The sequence below is a fragment of the Stenella coeruleoalba genome (genome assembly GCF_951394435.1).
Source record: "Stenella coeruleoalba genome assembly, chromosome: 5".
Lineage (NCBI taxonomy): Eukaryota > Metazoa > Chordata > Mammalia > Artiodactyla > Delphinidae > Stenella > Stenella coeruleoalba.
Window position 1 is genome coordinate 63652184 of NC_137150.1, and position 15637 is coordinate 63667820.

Consider the following 15637-nt stretch of genomic DNA (forward strand, 5'->3'; position numbering starts at 1 on the left):
GCTGTTTTCTCTTTATTCCCCAAGAAATAAGATCCCAGGCTGGTGGGGAAGGAAAGGAAAGAGAACGAAGCTGAGGAGAAGCAGAAATGTTCTGACTCTGCTGAGGTACCCTCAGCACAGTGACATTATCCCTACTGAATTATTCTCTATTAAAATTCAGATTAGGAAACTTGGGGTAGGACTTCCAGGATCTGATCTTTACTGTGGGCAGCCAAGTAAAAGAGACATCCCCCCTCTTCTATTCTACCTTTTCTATGGGAAAAGTATAAAAGACCCTCGTTAAGTGCCCTTTCAGGCAATTACAAAGCATTTCCAGGCACTCAGCTGAGAAGTGTTTATGTAAGCTAAGTCCTCCTCAGCCCCTCTGGAGAAGCACAAGTACCAGCATCCTCTTACACAGCCCATATCTAGGGTTACCTCCTGAGAGGTTTCAAACTCTCTCACAAAAGGACAATCTGCCCAGGCCTGTTCTTTTTTTAATAGGGAAGAGAAGACACCCTTGCAAGACCAATTTACAGCAAGGGAAACATTACAGGAAAAAAAAAATCCTTACAGCAAAAGCACAAATGCAAACAGCCTTGTTAGGTAGTGAGGAGAAGAACTCTTAATTTAAAACCCTGAGGAAATGGCACCGGATCATTACTATTAAGTTTTGTTTTTTTAACGGATTGTCCTTTTTATGCTTATCATACAGCCCTGGTCTAGCCCACACAGCCCTTTGAGGTGGGGGAGGAGCGGGGGTATGTCTGTGAGCTGTTAGCCAAGAGGCTGGAAGATGTTTCCGGTGGGCGATACTGAGGCAAGTGTACCCCTAGGACCTGGCCAAGTTTGGGGGTGAGGAGGCCACTCTGGTGTTGGGGTTCCTCATAGGCTGGGTTCTTTCTGGTACTTCCTGGGATGTTGAGGAGAAAAGGCATTTGATGAGTACCCCATGGGAGGGTTGCTGCCATAGTGAGGCTCCCCCATAGCTGAGGAAGGGTCATTTTAAAATGACAGATATCTGACCACAGTGGGAAATTAAACGGGAGAGAGAAAGCCAAGGAGTCGAGAAATTACAGCTAGGTCCCTCCCATGTTAAAATCTTAAGTAGAAGTGCTATAGCAGAAAAACACCCGTTCTTCAGGCCTGGAGTAAAGACTGGAGTAGAAGAGCAGGCAGGACTCTTCAGTGGGGAGATAAAGCCACAGCCCCACGGGAACCAAGAGATAAAAGGGTAATATCCTCAGATCAAGCCTCAACACCTCTCTCTCCAGGGAAGCTAAACCACCCTCTCCTATTATCACTCCCTTTAGACAGCTACAGTCTAAAATGGGAGACAAAGAAAGGGGGGTGGCGGGCCCATGGGTCAGTAGCAGCCCTTTGCCTAAGCCCAGGCCCCCAGTCTGGCAGTTGGAGGGTTAAAGTCAGCACTTAAAAGAAAACTCAAACCCCATTAAGCCCAGGCTTGGAGAACAGGGAGCAACAGGGAAGCCAAAGGAAACTAATTTTGGAGGTTCTCCAAACTGCCAATCACCAGCATATTTCTAACAGTCCCAGTGTTGTTTGAGTTGGTTGTTTTTCCACAGCCTGCACAATGGGGTCTGGTTATTCATTGAAAAAGTCTGCAAGGGAGCCCGGCCCTCCATTCACAACCAATTTGGAATGCTCCATTCAGGCCGGGGTGGGGGTGGGGGGGACTCAGCCGCTCAGCTCGCTGGGGCCGACGGAGCAGAGACCAGCTGTCGCCGCAGGGACGCTTGCTCGCCCAGCGCGCTGTGTTTATGTAAGAAATTCAGACCCTGCAGGCGTGCTCTGCACTCCCTAAGATTCAGATGGCCAAGACGCTGGCTGAAATCCGCAGGGGTGTGCAAGTCAGCTCCAAGTGAGGTCGGCAAGTGCCCTCCGGCAAAAGAAATCTGTCTTGTGCGGCCCACTTCAGACTCTGTAGCTACCAGCTGAGAGAAACAGACTTCAGCGGTATTTCTCCTGCCCTCAGGGACGAACTGGTTTGCATTAGAGGACAGCTCCCTATGGAAGCCAGCCTTTCCAGACTCCTTGCTTTTCCATTCATTGCCAATAGCTGTATCGGGAGCCACCTGGCTTCCTCCCCAAGGGAGTGGGTCTCTGGAGATACTCACTACTAGATTCTGGCTGCAGAGGGGGAGGGGTCGAGCTACCTATTATGAACAGTTTCACAGTTCCTTTTCCTGGCTTTGCATCCGGCCTGAAAAGTTTATAATACCCACCGGGCATGCTCAGGAGACATCAAAAGAGAAGGGCAGGAGATCTGGGGGCGGGGGTGGGAGTGAAATCTACTCCAAGGACAACGCAAAGTACAAGGCTAAAAACTGGTTGGGTTTCTATTCTTCTCAGGCCTTCAATATCACCCTAAGGGAGATCTTATGAAGTCAGTGTGACAATATTTCAAGGAAGAATATACTACTTTAGGAAAGATAAATTTTAGCACATGGGTTTTCCTTCTTTTTCAAAACATATTGGACTATTTTCAAATGTCTTATGTGGACTTCTTCTCACTGCCTGCCCCCATTCCCACAGCCAGTGAACTCAGATAGTGACACCAGAAGCACTTCTCTGCATCTTTCTAACTACAGACTCTCCATTCAATGCCTGGAGTGCTCTGCAGATCGGACTCAAACTCCTGGCCTTTTAACAGCTAGACCTTATCCTGCTCCCTGGAATCTTCACCCTTGGCTGCAACTTTCCTCTAGATGTTTCTTTCTGTTAGGCAGGGGAGCCTCCTTCATGAGGCGGCTCTAACATCTGAGTTGCTAACATCTGTCATTTACCTGCCAAGCCCAAAGGTGTACTTACCTTGTGATTACACACACACACACACACACACACACACACCCTGTGCGGGCATCCACCCACTGACACACTCGGGGCTTAGTGTCTTGTCTCTCCTTTATTTTAAGCTGAGCCTCTTAGAGGGATGGGACAATGATAGAAACTGACGACCAAAGCCTCTGTTAAATGAGCTTGATGAGTTCACAAAATGAATTTTTAAAAAAGAAACCTAATCCGGTACTGGCATCAACATGCCTGGCACTTGTCCAAGAGCTGGGAGCTGCAACATGACAAGACTCTGAGCTCCCTGGATTCCAAGCGGAGAAGCACTGTGTGCCAGGGCACAGATGGGGCCCAAGCTGCCTCAAGGGCAGCCATGTGCCCGAGAGGGGGCTGTCAGCCTCTGGGCCCGGATGTGCTTTACCACCATGAAAACTGCAGAAACACGTGGAGGGAAGAGTCTCTGGGTAGAGAATTACACACCCCACCAGGTATTTTTTTCTAGGATTGAAATTAAAACAATGATACTACTAGATGGTTGAAATGGCAGACAGTACAAATCCTCAGCTTCACCAGTCTACCCATGTCTTCATCTTATAAAGCCGAAGAACGCTGAAAAACAGGGGATAGACTAATTTCTTGACTGATGCCGGGATTTTGTTACCTCTGGAATCTACAAAAGTGATCTGCCCGGCAGACGCAGATTAATTCCCCATTCCAAGTCTTTTGCGCCAAACACAAATGATTGGAAAGGATACTGGGTTTTATTAGAGGACTGAGAGCTGAGAGACATAGAAGAGGAAGAGAAAAAAAATCTATTGTTTTTAATAAGCCTAACTGAATTAAAGTCAGATGAAAAGAGATTTCGTGTAAACATATGGCTCTGTTTGATAAGTGGGAACACTAGGTCTTGGGTCCTTACGAGCCCAGCATCTTAGGGATCTTGGAGGCTATCAAAACAGGAAGGATTTCAAATCATTTAGTCCCTTCTCAGTGGTAAGGTGGTGAGTGGGATAGATAACAAAGACTTTGAAAAGTTTGTAAAACTTGGAGTCAAATAACCTCCAGTTTTCATCCTCTTGCTTTAGCACGCTTGTTTCTTCTCCCTACCTTCAGAGCTACCGGCTCTGGATAAGGATAAAATGATAGTCTTGATTCCCTCAAGCCTCTTATTTTTAAAGTGCCTACTGTTTTCTCTCCTACCTTTTATAACAAAAAGACTTTAGGATGCTCCTTTCATGTAGAAATGGCCCAAGGACACAGAGCAAGTAAATGTACAGTTTTGCTACATCATGTCTGGGGCCAAAATCATGTGCCCTCTCCCAAAGGAAGGCACTCCCTCTACCATATCAACCTCCTATGCAGTAAACAAACAAACAAACAAAAACAGATGAATAATATCGTATAGAAACAGGATTAAGATCAATGTATTTTAGGCTCAAGGGCTGCCATAACAGTTAATCCTATTTCCCCAGTCATCTATTGCAATGTATTTATGAAATGTCGATTTTTATCAGTTAATTAGCCAGTCCTTAGGAAATTACCCTTACTTCCTCCAGTCGGTCCATTCTTTTTGAAGCACAGATCTAAAAAGAACACTTCCAGGGGAAAATAAGGTCATTCAGATTTTAAAACAATTCTTCAAATTATATTTGGTGCAGAGACCATCTTTTAAAATAAGATTTTACCACACCTTCTCCCCAGCATAAAATAGTTTAGTTATTCAAAATGCCGACAGATAAAACAGTCACAATTCAAACAAATGAGATTTTTAAAAATCAGAACTGAAATCTGCATTAAAAAAAAAAACGCATTTATATATGCTAAAATCTAGTAATTACCCTAAGGTGCCCAAACAGTCAGCTCAGAAAAATGAATGTCGACTACCCACCCCTACCCCAAATCTAAGCACTCTGAGTTCCCTTCTTATCCATGGTTTTGATTTGCAGCTAATTCTGTGAAAACGTGTAGTAAAAATGTGTAGTACACATCTATCTACTGACCCAGATTGTGTGGTTTGGTAGTTCTGTGTGTTAAGGCACAGGTAGCTACACACACATTCATAATATACAGGACATATATTCATAGTTTTATCTGTATACACACTAATGTCTTCTAGGAAACATGTCTGTTTCATAATTTTTCTGTTTTATAATTTCTCTTTCTTCCAAATCCTACATGAAAAAACTCAAAGCACCAAGATATTGAATTGGTTTCTTGGGATTGTAGAATGAAGAGAACTGTGGGTTATTAGACTGGGCAGCCAGCACTCTCCCAGGCCTTCTTGAGGGCCAGCTCCAGGTATGTGAAATAATGAGGGAGAGCCCTGAGCAGCCCTGGGCGTTGACAGTGCTCCCTGGCTCTGCAGCTTTGTGAGAGCTTCTTCAAGGATATGATTTTATACATTTTCCCCCCTCATTTCACTTAACCCCTCCCACTTGCCCCCCATCACTAGTCAGTCTCCCCAGCTCTCTGGACCTTGTCATAAGTAAAATGAAAGGGTTAGGCAAGACCGTCTCTACAAGGGACCTCTAGCTCAAACAATCTGGGATCTTCAGGATTATTCATCAGGATCAAGGGACAATGGATGGCACTGGCAGAACCCCTATGTCTATAGGTTAAACCTTCTATTCCCTCGAATGTGACCTTTAGGAGTTTCCAGGTGGGGGATACTTTACTAATGTCTGAATTTGTGACATAAGGGGAAATCTACACAACCAGAAGTAGGCTGGGCATTTCTGTAAGACTTATAAGAACAGTGGTTTCATTTATTTAAATCACACTTACAGATGGATGCCTATGGATAGGAACCCAAATCTAGAAAATTTACAAAATATAATCTCTTTAGAAGTTGAGCTTACAGTGGTGTTTATCAAAAAAAGGTAAGCCATAATCTTCAAACCTGACGTTCTAAAATAAAACGTTGCCCACATTACTTGGTATTTCTTTTTCTCTCTCTCTCACACACAAAAACTCTCACACATACAAGATGGAAAATTAAATCATCAGCAACAGGAAAGGTAGACTACTACTTGTGGCAGGCCACAGAATATTTGAAGACACAAACGTTTCTGCTACCCTAGGGAAGAGGTTTGCTTTACCTAGCAAGTGTGAGTTTGGTTTATAGTTCATTGATCGGGTGATTCAAACCAGTTCATAAGATTTCATTAAATTTAAATGAGCTTCCCCCCCTCCCCTGGAACAATCATGGGCTCTTCCAGAAGGTGACTGGAGTGGAAGCTGATCCTCAGCAGGAGGTTGTGAGATGCACTCAGAGTCTGCCCAGCCCTGGGCTCTGCCAGCTCCCAGGAGTCCACACTGCCTGTCTCAACTGCAGTCAAAGCAGTTACACATGTAACAGCAAGGATAAATGGCTCAAGGATACACCTCCCCACATTTGTGTTCCTGCCTAACCTCTATTTGAATCTATCCTTCTTGAAGCTCCACCTCCAGAAATAAGAGTCAGAGAGGGGGAAAGAATTATTAAGAGACTTTTTGAGGCTACTCAACCATCTGCTTTATCCTTAAAAGACAGAAAAGCTCAACCTTAAGAAGTTAAAGCAAAAAGCAAACAAAGTAAGAAACACATCACACTTGGTAAAGCAGAAACATCTCCCAAAGCAGCTCCATTTTAGGTATGGCACTTTAATTAAAGAAGGTAGCACATTCTATTTGCTGAGCAGGAATTACTTCTAAGGAGCCAAAACACATTGATTGATTCCTTCACTTTAGCTTCTTCCTGCAGATAAATATCTCTCCAAATATAAATCCTGTTTGCTGACATCTTTCTCTAAAGAATATACCTTTGATTCAGCACATGAAATCAACCTGAATGCAGTCATCTCACCTTCCTTTTTTAACTCTTTTGGGTTACAGAGAAACAAGTGTCATAAAAGCATTACCTCTGCCAAGAAAGCCACCTCCCAGACTGCAGTTTATGCTGCTCTGAGCAAGAACCGGAAAGGCTGGGCCAAATTGTCAGCACGGAGCAAAGCAGGATTACAAATCCTGTCTTTTATCTTGCAAACACACACACACACACACACACACACACACACACACAAAATTTAGGTTATCTTTATTTAGCTTTTTAGTGGCAAGCTTCCCAATCACTTGAAAGCAATCAGAGGGCAATAATTAACACGCATTTACTCTCCTATAGAAAACATTCACAGCAAGCTGTGACAAAGCTAAGGTAACCATGCATCTGTGGGTTACAGTTTGTTCCCTTTCAAAGTTTCCCAGCACTGTACCTTGAATACGAGGCCTATCATTAAAGATTAGCTGGTACCTCTGGTCTTTCATTTATTGATTTAGAACACCCAACTTTTACTTACACCAAAAGATATGCTCTCTCCCAGTGGCATTTTACACACCACACACACACACACACACACACACACACACACACACACACACGAGATAAAACAAAGCTGGGAAGAATGTGTTGGTGCAAAATGAGAAATCGATTCCTTGCCTGGCTCAGGTGCTTGCTATTATAAACTATGACTAAGACATGAATTTCTCTATGATGCAACTCTCAAGAGAGGCAGCATTTTTCTCCAGGCCTCTCTTAAACCTGCTCATTCACCAGTAACTAATGCTCTCTAGAGCTGCCCTGTGCTGCTCAAATTTCATCAGCCAGCTTTGTCCTTGATAGCTCTTCCTGGACCATAAAATCTCCCAGACCTGTTGAGGACAGCCCCAAAAGATCAGTGTAATGCGAACTGTGCCTGTGCCAGCACGGAGAGCCACCTTTTGAGCTCCCACTGCATTTGTTATCTCAGTGATATGAGCACTTAAAGACCATTTTAAGAAAGTTTTTACTCTTCTCTGAATGATAAAGTCCTGACAACTACATGAAAAATAAGTGCAAATCAGGTCACTCTGTGACCACCTTTTGTCAACTTTGAACTAGAAACAAAATTGACAACATGTTTGGTGAAGCAACAATTAACTGGAATCTTCCATTAACTATTTTCTGCACCTTTAAAAGAAAAAAAAAGTCAGGCTCATGATTTGCATCAAGGATTTAATTTATAAAACAAACCCCAAAAGACCACTGTAAAAGGATGACTGATTTATGGATGTTCGGTCCAACAACTTATATATTTCAATTAATTTATCATTTGGATCTTGAAGCCTTGCAAAATTCTTAGGCAAAAATACATTTTAAGATAAAATCATGTTCAGTAAATCTCACCTGCAATACAGTAAAAGCACTTTAGAAATAATTTCCATAAGGAATGAAACAAATTCGGAGGGGGATTAACTTTGAATTATTAAAAGAAACCAAACACATTCCACTGTCCAAATATGCTGGCTACAACTGGAAAGAGTATTCTAGACTTGGATGATCCAAGACCAAACAATTTCAGAACACATGTGCCACCACCAGAAAGGTACTTACAGTTATCAGACTGAAAATCTGGGACAAACTGTTCGTCATCAGGAACTTGTGCTGGAAAAGAGATTTTTATTTTAGACCTTTAAGTTTTATTAAAAAGCACAATAAAATGTTTTATGTGGAAAATAGGACAGCCAAGAAACTTGCCTTCAGCTAACCAAGCCTCTTGAAGTTGACTGAGATCCTGAAACAACTCTGGAATTGAAAACAGAAGACACCAGAATGAGGAGAATTCTTCTGCTAGAGAGAAGAGGGAAGAGCTGGCTGCATGCAGCTTTTGCAGGGAGCCATGTGAACAAGCCACAACAGAGGGGAAAGCTTCACTACCTTCAGAATCATGAGCCAGATCTGTGTCCAAAAACTTCCTCTTTCTGTCAATCACAGGCCGCCCTCTACTCTCCTCTGACCGAGATTTCTGAAAGAGGCCAACAGACAGTGAAGACTCAAGTGTAATAAAGGGGTCCAAAGGGGGTTGTGCCATAAACCAATAAGGAGAAGACTCATGTTCAAAGAGGGAAGACAAAACAAACCAAAAGCCACATAAACTTACCCCTGGGACCATAAAAGGGACTTGTTGATCATAAAAACCATCCATGGTGCTTCCAATGTCTCTAATGTCACTTTGGAAGGTCTCAGCATTGAGTAATTTCTGGGGGGAAAGGGGTCCTCCTGTAATACGAATTTGGGAGATTTTAACGGAGAGGGGGGAAGAAAGAGAAATGAAGTAATTTTATATTGCTTGTCCTTTTAGGGCCTGTGCAAAATCACTACCTTTCTCTGAGGTAATTAAAGCCCACTTCAAGGTGTAAGCTTTACAGACTAACGCTGGGCTTGATTAAGGGCATCAAAGATTCATGGTGTACTTAGTGCCAAATCCATTCACCTAGTCAGTCTTTTAATCTTTTTCTCTCTCTTTTTATTTAATCATTAAAATTATAGGTTTACTACTACCTGTCCCCTACCAAAAAAAAAAAAGACCGTATTTTCATTAAAAAGGGCGATTTCAAGATTCTTTCCATAAGAATATTCCCCAGGGCGTTTGTAGTGTTAGGGTTTTTTTTTTTTTAGACATAATTTAATTTTTGACAGTACAGTGACAGGAAGGAGAAAAACTGGGTTTAAGCATTCCAAATTATTTGCAATTAAGAATCTGACATATATACTGTTTCTAAAAGTATTTTGTAGGTCAGTGGTAAAACACTAAAAATAGTTCCAGGAATACAACGATCAGTGGTATACCTAACTTCACACACAGCTTTTTATTAAAACTTAAACCTTCTGTCCAAACAGCTGGAGTGTCTGTAAATGTCACCGACTCCGTGGCAACTTACAGAGATGTCTGTGATATCTCCAACTTCTTAAAGAATAAAGTAGCTATGAAAAGGAACGCATAAAGTTAACTAAATTCCACTGCACATATTTTAAATGCATCTCTACCACAGATCTTTAAAAAGCATTAAAAGCAAAAGATCCATGGAAAGAAAAATGAGTTTATTATAATGAAATCATTTTTTCTCAAATATGACCAAAAAATAAAATTAAACTTGTTTCAGCACTGTCAAGTGTTGGGGCTGGGAAGGGAGGCTGGGGGTCAGAATGGAGAGGAGGAACTTTTTCTGATTTGAGAGGCATAAACTAACAATTTTAGGAAAGTGCCATTTTCCCGAACACTGTTTTATTCTTCAAACAAAAACGCAGTTAAGTCAACAAAATGGGGGAAACATTCATTTCACTCATCCCAGCTCTAAGCAATGCGAAACACTTCAGGATAAATCTTTTCTTTAACTTGTATACAAATTTTAGATAGGGAACTTTTTCTCAGTGGGCAATTCCATCCAATTTGTTTTGCACACTGTGTGAAACATATCCAATTTTTGTAAGTTAGCAGGATACGAGGAAACCCTTCACGGCCAGCCTCCTCTCATCACTTTGGTCCAAGTAATAAGATATTTTCCAAGTCAAAGAGAAAGAGGGAGAGGGACAAAACCGCACACTTCATAACTTCCTAGAAAAACACTTCGGCTAGCCTGCCTGCGTGCCTTCCAAACAGCGCTAAAACGTTCAGAATAAAGCTTCTTTCCCAAATGTCACCAAACGGTAAACAAAATCTGAGGCGCATCAGCAGTGAGCCGAGGGGCAAGAAAATGAGTTCTCTGCAGCCTTCAAAAATCTGTCAGATAAAATAAATCGTGGCCTTAGAAATTCTGTAAATGTCTATTGGGAGACGGGGACAACGGGTAGGAGATCGGAGAGGGAGATATTTTCAGAGTCTCACGATGAAATACGTTGCAAAAATACTTCACCATGAAGAGCAAAAATACCTTTAAAAAAATTAAATGAAAGAAAGGAGCGAACCCAAAAGAGGGATCAAGGATCTTTAACGCAGCTCTCACAGTTCAAGGGCTAGAAAAATCGTGTTCAAAGTGTAATTTTTTTTAAAGCCTGAAGGGAAGGCTCGAGTTCATCCAGGAGTTTAAACCACTTCCTTTGTGCCCCCCCCCCTTCCCGGGGCCCCCAGGAAAAACTTTAACACAGCGCAGCGGCGCGATCGAGGCCCCTCCCCCGCGGCGCGCAGCGGGCCCGGTTTTATGAATGAGAGAGAGCCGCGGCCGCCACATCAGGTAAAGGCTGTAACTGGATCCCTCTCACTGGGCCCCATTCACAAAACAAGACACACTTCCACCCAATTCCCAGCCTTCTCCATTCAAGAAAACTCCTTCAGATGCGCCCCCGCCCCCACTCCCAAAGCTCGCCCAGCCTCCGACGCAGGCCCCTCACCCCAGCGTCCTAGGAAGAAAGCTCAATGCTTCATTCACAAAAAGGGAAAGAAAAAAAAGCCGCAGGGAGCGTCGAGCCAACGAAAGAAACCCACTTCATTCATAAAGTCACCCACATTCATAAAAACGAGCTGCGGCGCCAGGCGCTACCAACCGCCTCCAATCGGTCCCCCCCCAAAAAAAACACCCTTCCAAACATCTCTCTTTGGCACCCCTCCACAATCAGGATTTCGGCTCCCCCAGAGGTCCCCTCCCCTCTGAAAATGCGGTCAGATCCCAAATCCAGCGCGAGGCTCCAGCATCTCTCCATCCCCCGCCCTCCGCACCCATTTTTTTTCTTTTCCACCATCCCCAGGCCGCGGTTCTGATGCTCTCCTATTTCTCGAGAATCGCCATGCAGCCTGACGCCCTCAGTCTGCTGGGGGTGGGAGTGGGGGGATTGGGTGTCCGCTTTCCACATCCTGAAACTTGCAAGGCCTTCATAAGTTCCTGGCCGACCCCCAACCCCGGAGGCTGCACATGCCTATGTCACTTAACCCCTCCAGGTGCTGGGGTGGGGGTGCATCACTCTCAAACATTCCCCCTACGCTGCTTCAGCCCCCTCCTCCCCCCTGCAAAGATCTGCCGAGTGCCTCTTCTCGCGAGCCTCCAAGTCCCCTCGGGGCTCTCAGGTCTCCAGAGACTAAAGCCCGCAACTCCCCGCCCCTCCATCTCCACCCGGGAGCCTCCGCACCTCGCGCTCCCGCTCGCCTCCCCCGCGACGTGCGGAAACCCGCTCTCCGCTAGCTCCGGAACCGTTAGCCGCCCCCGCCCGACGCCTCGCAGGAACCGAACCGGACCTGGCCGCGGGAGGAGGGGGTGGTCAGCCTCGGGAGGGAAGGGGACCCAACCCCAATGGAAAGTGCACCCAGACTCTGAGGATTCTGAATCAGCCAGTGAACTCTCGCCGGCTGGGCCCTTCCTGGACACCTCCTCCTAAGCCCCCTTGTCTCCTCGACGCCCCCTCACCTGAGGCAGCGGCTCTCCTCCCCTTGCAGCGGCCCCGGGGCGCAGGCGCGCTCACGCACGCGCGCACCGGGCCTGGGCGCCTAGGCTAATGGCTGGGCCGAACCGCTACGGGGACGTTGAACCGCTCCGCGCACCAGCCGCTGGACTCTGCGCCGCAGCTGCCAACCAGGCTGAGAGCGCTGGCCCGGCCCCCAGCGGCCTGCCGCTCCGCCCTCTGCTATTGGCCCGCGGCTATAGCCCAGTAGCATTCCCATTGGCCCGAGGCCGCTCCAGCGGCTGTCCATCACCTCTTGTTTACCCTGTCTGCGGGCAAATCCAGCCAAGCCGCCCCATCAACTCCGGTTCCCATTGGTCAACAGCGCGTCCTTCCCCACCTCTCAGGGGTCTGTTTTACATAATTTATGCACCGGGGGCCATTGGCCAATCAGCACAGGCTTGTTTATATAATGAATGTAAGGACGTTTTTCATTCATAAAAAACGCGACCTGAGGGGGAAGCTTAGCTGAGTCAGTGAAGAACTTAAAGGGGCCGAGGGCCTCGAGGAGCCGCAGTTCCTTCCTTCCCTGCAGCTCTCCCAACTTTTTACCGAGGCTTGGCTCTTTTCCCTTCCCCATTCACCCCTACTTCTCTCCCCGCCCCCCCGCCCCAGCAACACCACTGCCAGGACTGGGCCGCTGGGCGCCAGTCGTTTGCAGCTGCAGCACCAAGCGAATTTATCATTTTAGAATTCGGGCGACAGGAATCCGTCATTCCACCCGGAGAGAAACTCGCTGACCGACCTGGGCGTTCGGCCCATAGAAACACAGAAAACGGAAACCAAGAGCTCTAATCTTAGTTACCTTTAAGAGAGGCCTTAATTTCCTTTAACTAGGTTTCCAGTGGGGGAAGAATTAGCAGCATCTCCCTTTAAAATCTGAGCTCTCAAACAGATTTTAGTTACTATTTTATACTGGCCGGCCAAGGCCCAACCAAATCCCGTTTTCTCCCCACGTCTAATTGCGGTTTATAACCGCCAGAGTGGGTTTTGGATCCGAGATGAGGGAGGGTCGGCGCTCAAAGAAATCCTCTCCGAGGACTGCACCAACCAGTCCGCAGACCTAGAAATAGAAACATAAAGCCCTCCGAAACGGGCTTGCAGAGTTAGATCGCCTGCCTCCCTCCCGGGGCTGCTGTTTTCCATTTAAGTGTTGAATGCAAGATGGTGTGTTTGCGAATTAGATCCCGTGCAGCTGGGAACGACGAGAAGCTACTCCGCTTGCCAAACGACCGGGCACTAACTGCAATTGCTGAGATTCTTAACAGGGTGTTCCAGGAAACAAATAAGCAGTCCTCTCCCCTCTCCGCCCCCTCTGCCCCCTCCTGCAAGGCCGTGGGGCAGCTCTGTGCTCTCCCCCGGGATGCTGGGGCTTGTGAGGGAGCTCTTCTGTTCTCGTTCTGTTCGTGTGCCCTGCCGTTCACCCCCGTGTGCCGGCGGTGGGGAAGAAAGACGCCAAGTATCAGGGGAGTGCGCCTAGAAAAGGGAGCCCCAGGCAACTCTGGGGCTGCCTCACACCGCCACCATGGGGAATGCAGTGTGGCTTTCTGGGAAAAAAAATTTAAGTAAAAATTTGCCCACTTTCTTTTCTGCTTCCACTTATGGGTTCTTGGTCTGTCGTTTATAGCCAAGAAATGTTGGAATTCACCAAAGGAAACCGGGAGTTTGGAGGCCCAGTGCTGACCACGCATGAGACTTTGCAAGAGAGTGGGGTGGGCATGAGCGGGTGGGTGGGAAAGCGCTCTGAACTTTTAACAAGCAGTTCCATGATATTTAATTTCCTAGGAGAGCAATTTGCTACCTACCCCAGCTCCAGTGGAGTTTTCCCTTAGTGCCTCTCCAGGTAGTGCCATTTCTGTTTGGCGGCTAGAGTACAGCCCTAGCCCAGTTGTGCTCCCAGTGTGTTGCTGAGGGCTGTCTCCCTGGCTAGACTCAGGGCCCAGATTAGCTCCCCAGTCCTCCTCCTCCTCCCCAGCTTGTCTGCCCCCATCCTGCCCCACCTCATCCCATCTCATCCTGCTCTCTGATCTAGTTTCTCCAGAAGAGGTTTTGAATTCCTCTTCGCTTCAATCTGTCTTCAGGCCTCAGCCTGGCAGGCCTGCAGCCCATGGGGCCACAGAAACCCTGGTGCATCACCACACTGGCTATAGGGAAACAGTGCAGGATGCTTCACAGCGACTTCCTCCATGGGGTTGAACTTGAGGCCTGGAGTGTGACTTGGATGACCTTTGCCTTGAGCCAAGGCTCTCCATCCCACCTTGGGAAGAAAAGCTGATATTTCTGGATTAAGTAGTAATAAATAGCAGCTTAGTTGGGGGGAGGGGAGGAGTTGAGGGAGGGGTTTTTATGAGAAGATTGTCACAGACACCAGATCATAGAGGGATTTACATCAGAGTAAAGCTCTTGCCAATTAATTATTTAGCCATTCGGTAAACATTTATTTTGTGCTCAATACTCGGCCAAACCCTGTGCTCAGCAAAAAAGTTACAGAGATGAGTAAGATCCAGTCTTTGTCCTGGAGGAGCCCACCATCTATTGTACCATTTCAACGGCTGAAGTTTACTTAATGTATAACCTGTTCATGCCAGGTACAATTCTCTACAGATTATCTCATCTAGTCCTCATAAGAATAGAACTGAAGTGGTCTCTACTGTTAATATCTGCACTTTATAGACAAGAAACAGAGGCACAGAGAGATTAAGTAACTTGCCAATAGTTGCACAGCTTGTAGGTTTCTGAACCTGGATAAGCACTAAGGCAGGCAGGCTCCAGAGCCCATAAGTGGCCGACTTAGCAAGTGCCTTTGTTGCTCAGGAAACCACCAGGAAATATCATTTGAACCCCAAATGGTAGAGGGCAGAACTGGTTGAAGTCACAGGGAGGCAGATTTTTAGCTCAGTATCGTGTTCGGAAGAACTTTGGAATGTTTGGAGTGGCCCCAAAAGGAATACTGCTGCTGGTAATGAGCCTCCTGTCACAAGAGGCATTTGTGCAGAAAGATTTAGTGCAGAGATACTACTGCACTGGGTGGCGTAGATGAACTCAGAGGATTGCTCCAGCTCTGAGAATATGACTCGTGTTGGACAGGGGTTCAGGCCCTGGGCCCAGGCACCTTGCCTCTGCTGTGAAATGTGAGGGTGTAACTCATGATGAACTACCTTGCCAGACTGATGCCTGGGCCCAGAGTTTGTTCCTTACTGTTAAGTGTTTATGATGTTTTTTTTTTTCTACACCTCTTCCTTCTTTTCTTCTGCTTCTCCTTCTTAGTGACTTACCTCCCCCGCTCCCGTCCCCATCCCACTCCCCGTCTTCTGGAATTATCTTTGCCTTTAAAAAGAGTTAAGGGTCGGTATTTAGAAGTTCTTTGTTTAGTACACGGAGTCTTTCCTCCTAAGAACATTACTTACATTGGAGGATTTGTCCAGCCTCTGTTCTGATGTACCATTCCCTCTCCTTCAGGAGAGAAACGGGACTGGAAAAGATAACAAAAAGAGAGACCAGCCCTCTGGAACATTCATCTCGTGTCAATCTAGCCTTTGTTCTCTGGCAACAGCAAAACTCAATCACAGTAGGATAACTAGCCCCTTGTTCTCCGATTTGCAATGTGTTTTCAGCGGAATAACA

General features: G+C 46.0%; 1 protein-coding gene across 1 annotated transcript in view; it reads right to left on the bottom strand.

Annotated features, from left to right (window-relative positions):
- The window catches only part of ETV5 (ETS variant transcription factor 5), a 54772-nt gene extending 42636 nt beyond the window's left edge, over positions 1 to 12136 (bottom strand). Inside the window, exons 1-5 of the mRNA XM_079922375.1 lie at positions 11980 to 12136; positions 8745 to 8863; positions 8522 to 8609; positions 8342 to 8389; positions 8198 to 8248 (exon numbers count right to left, since the gene is read on the bottom strand). Of these exons, the coding sequence (XP_079778501.1) occupies positions 8198 to 8248; positions 8342 to 8389; positions 8522 to 8609; positions 8745 to 8789 (232 nt within the window). The 5' untranslated portion in view covers positions 8790 to 8863; positions 11980 to 12136. The remainder of the gene's footprint in view (positions 1 to 8197; positions 8249 to 8341; positions 8390 to 8521; positions 8610 to 8744; positions 8864 to 11979) is intronic.
- Between the last annotated feature and the right edge of the window lie 3501 nt (positions 12137 to 15637).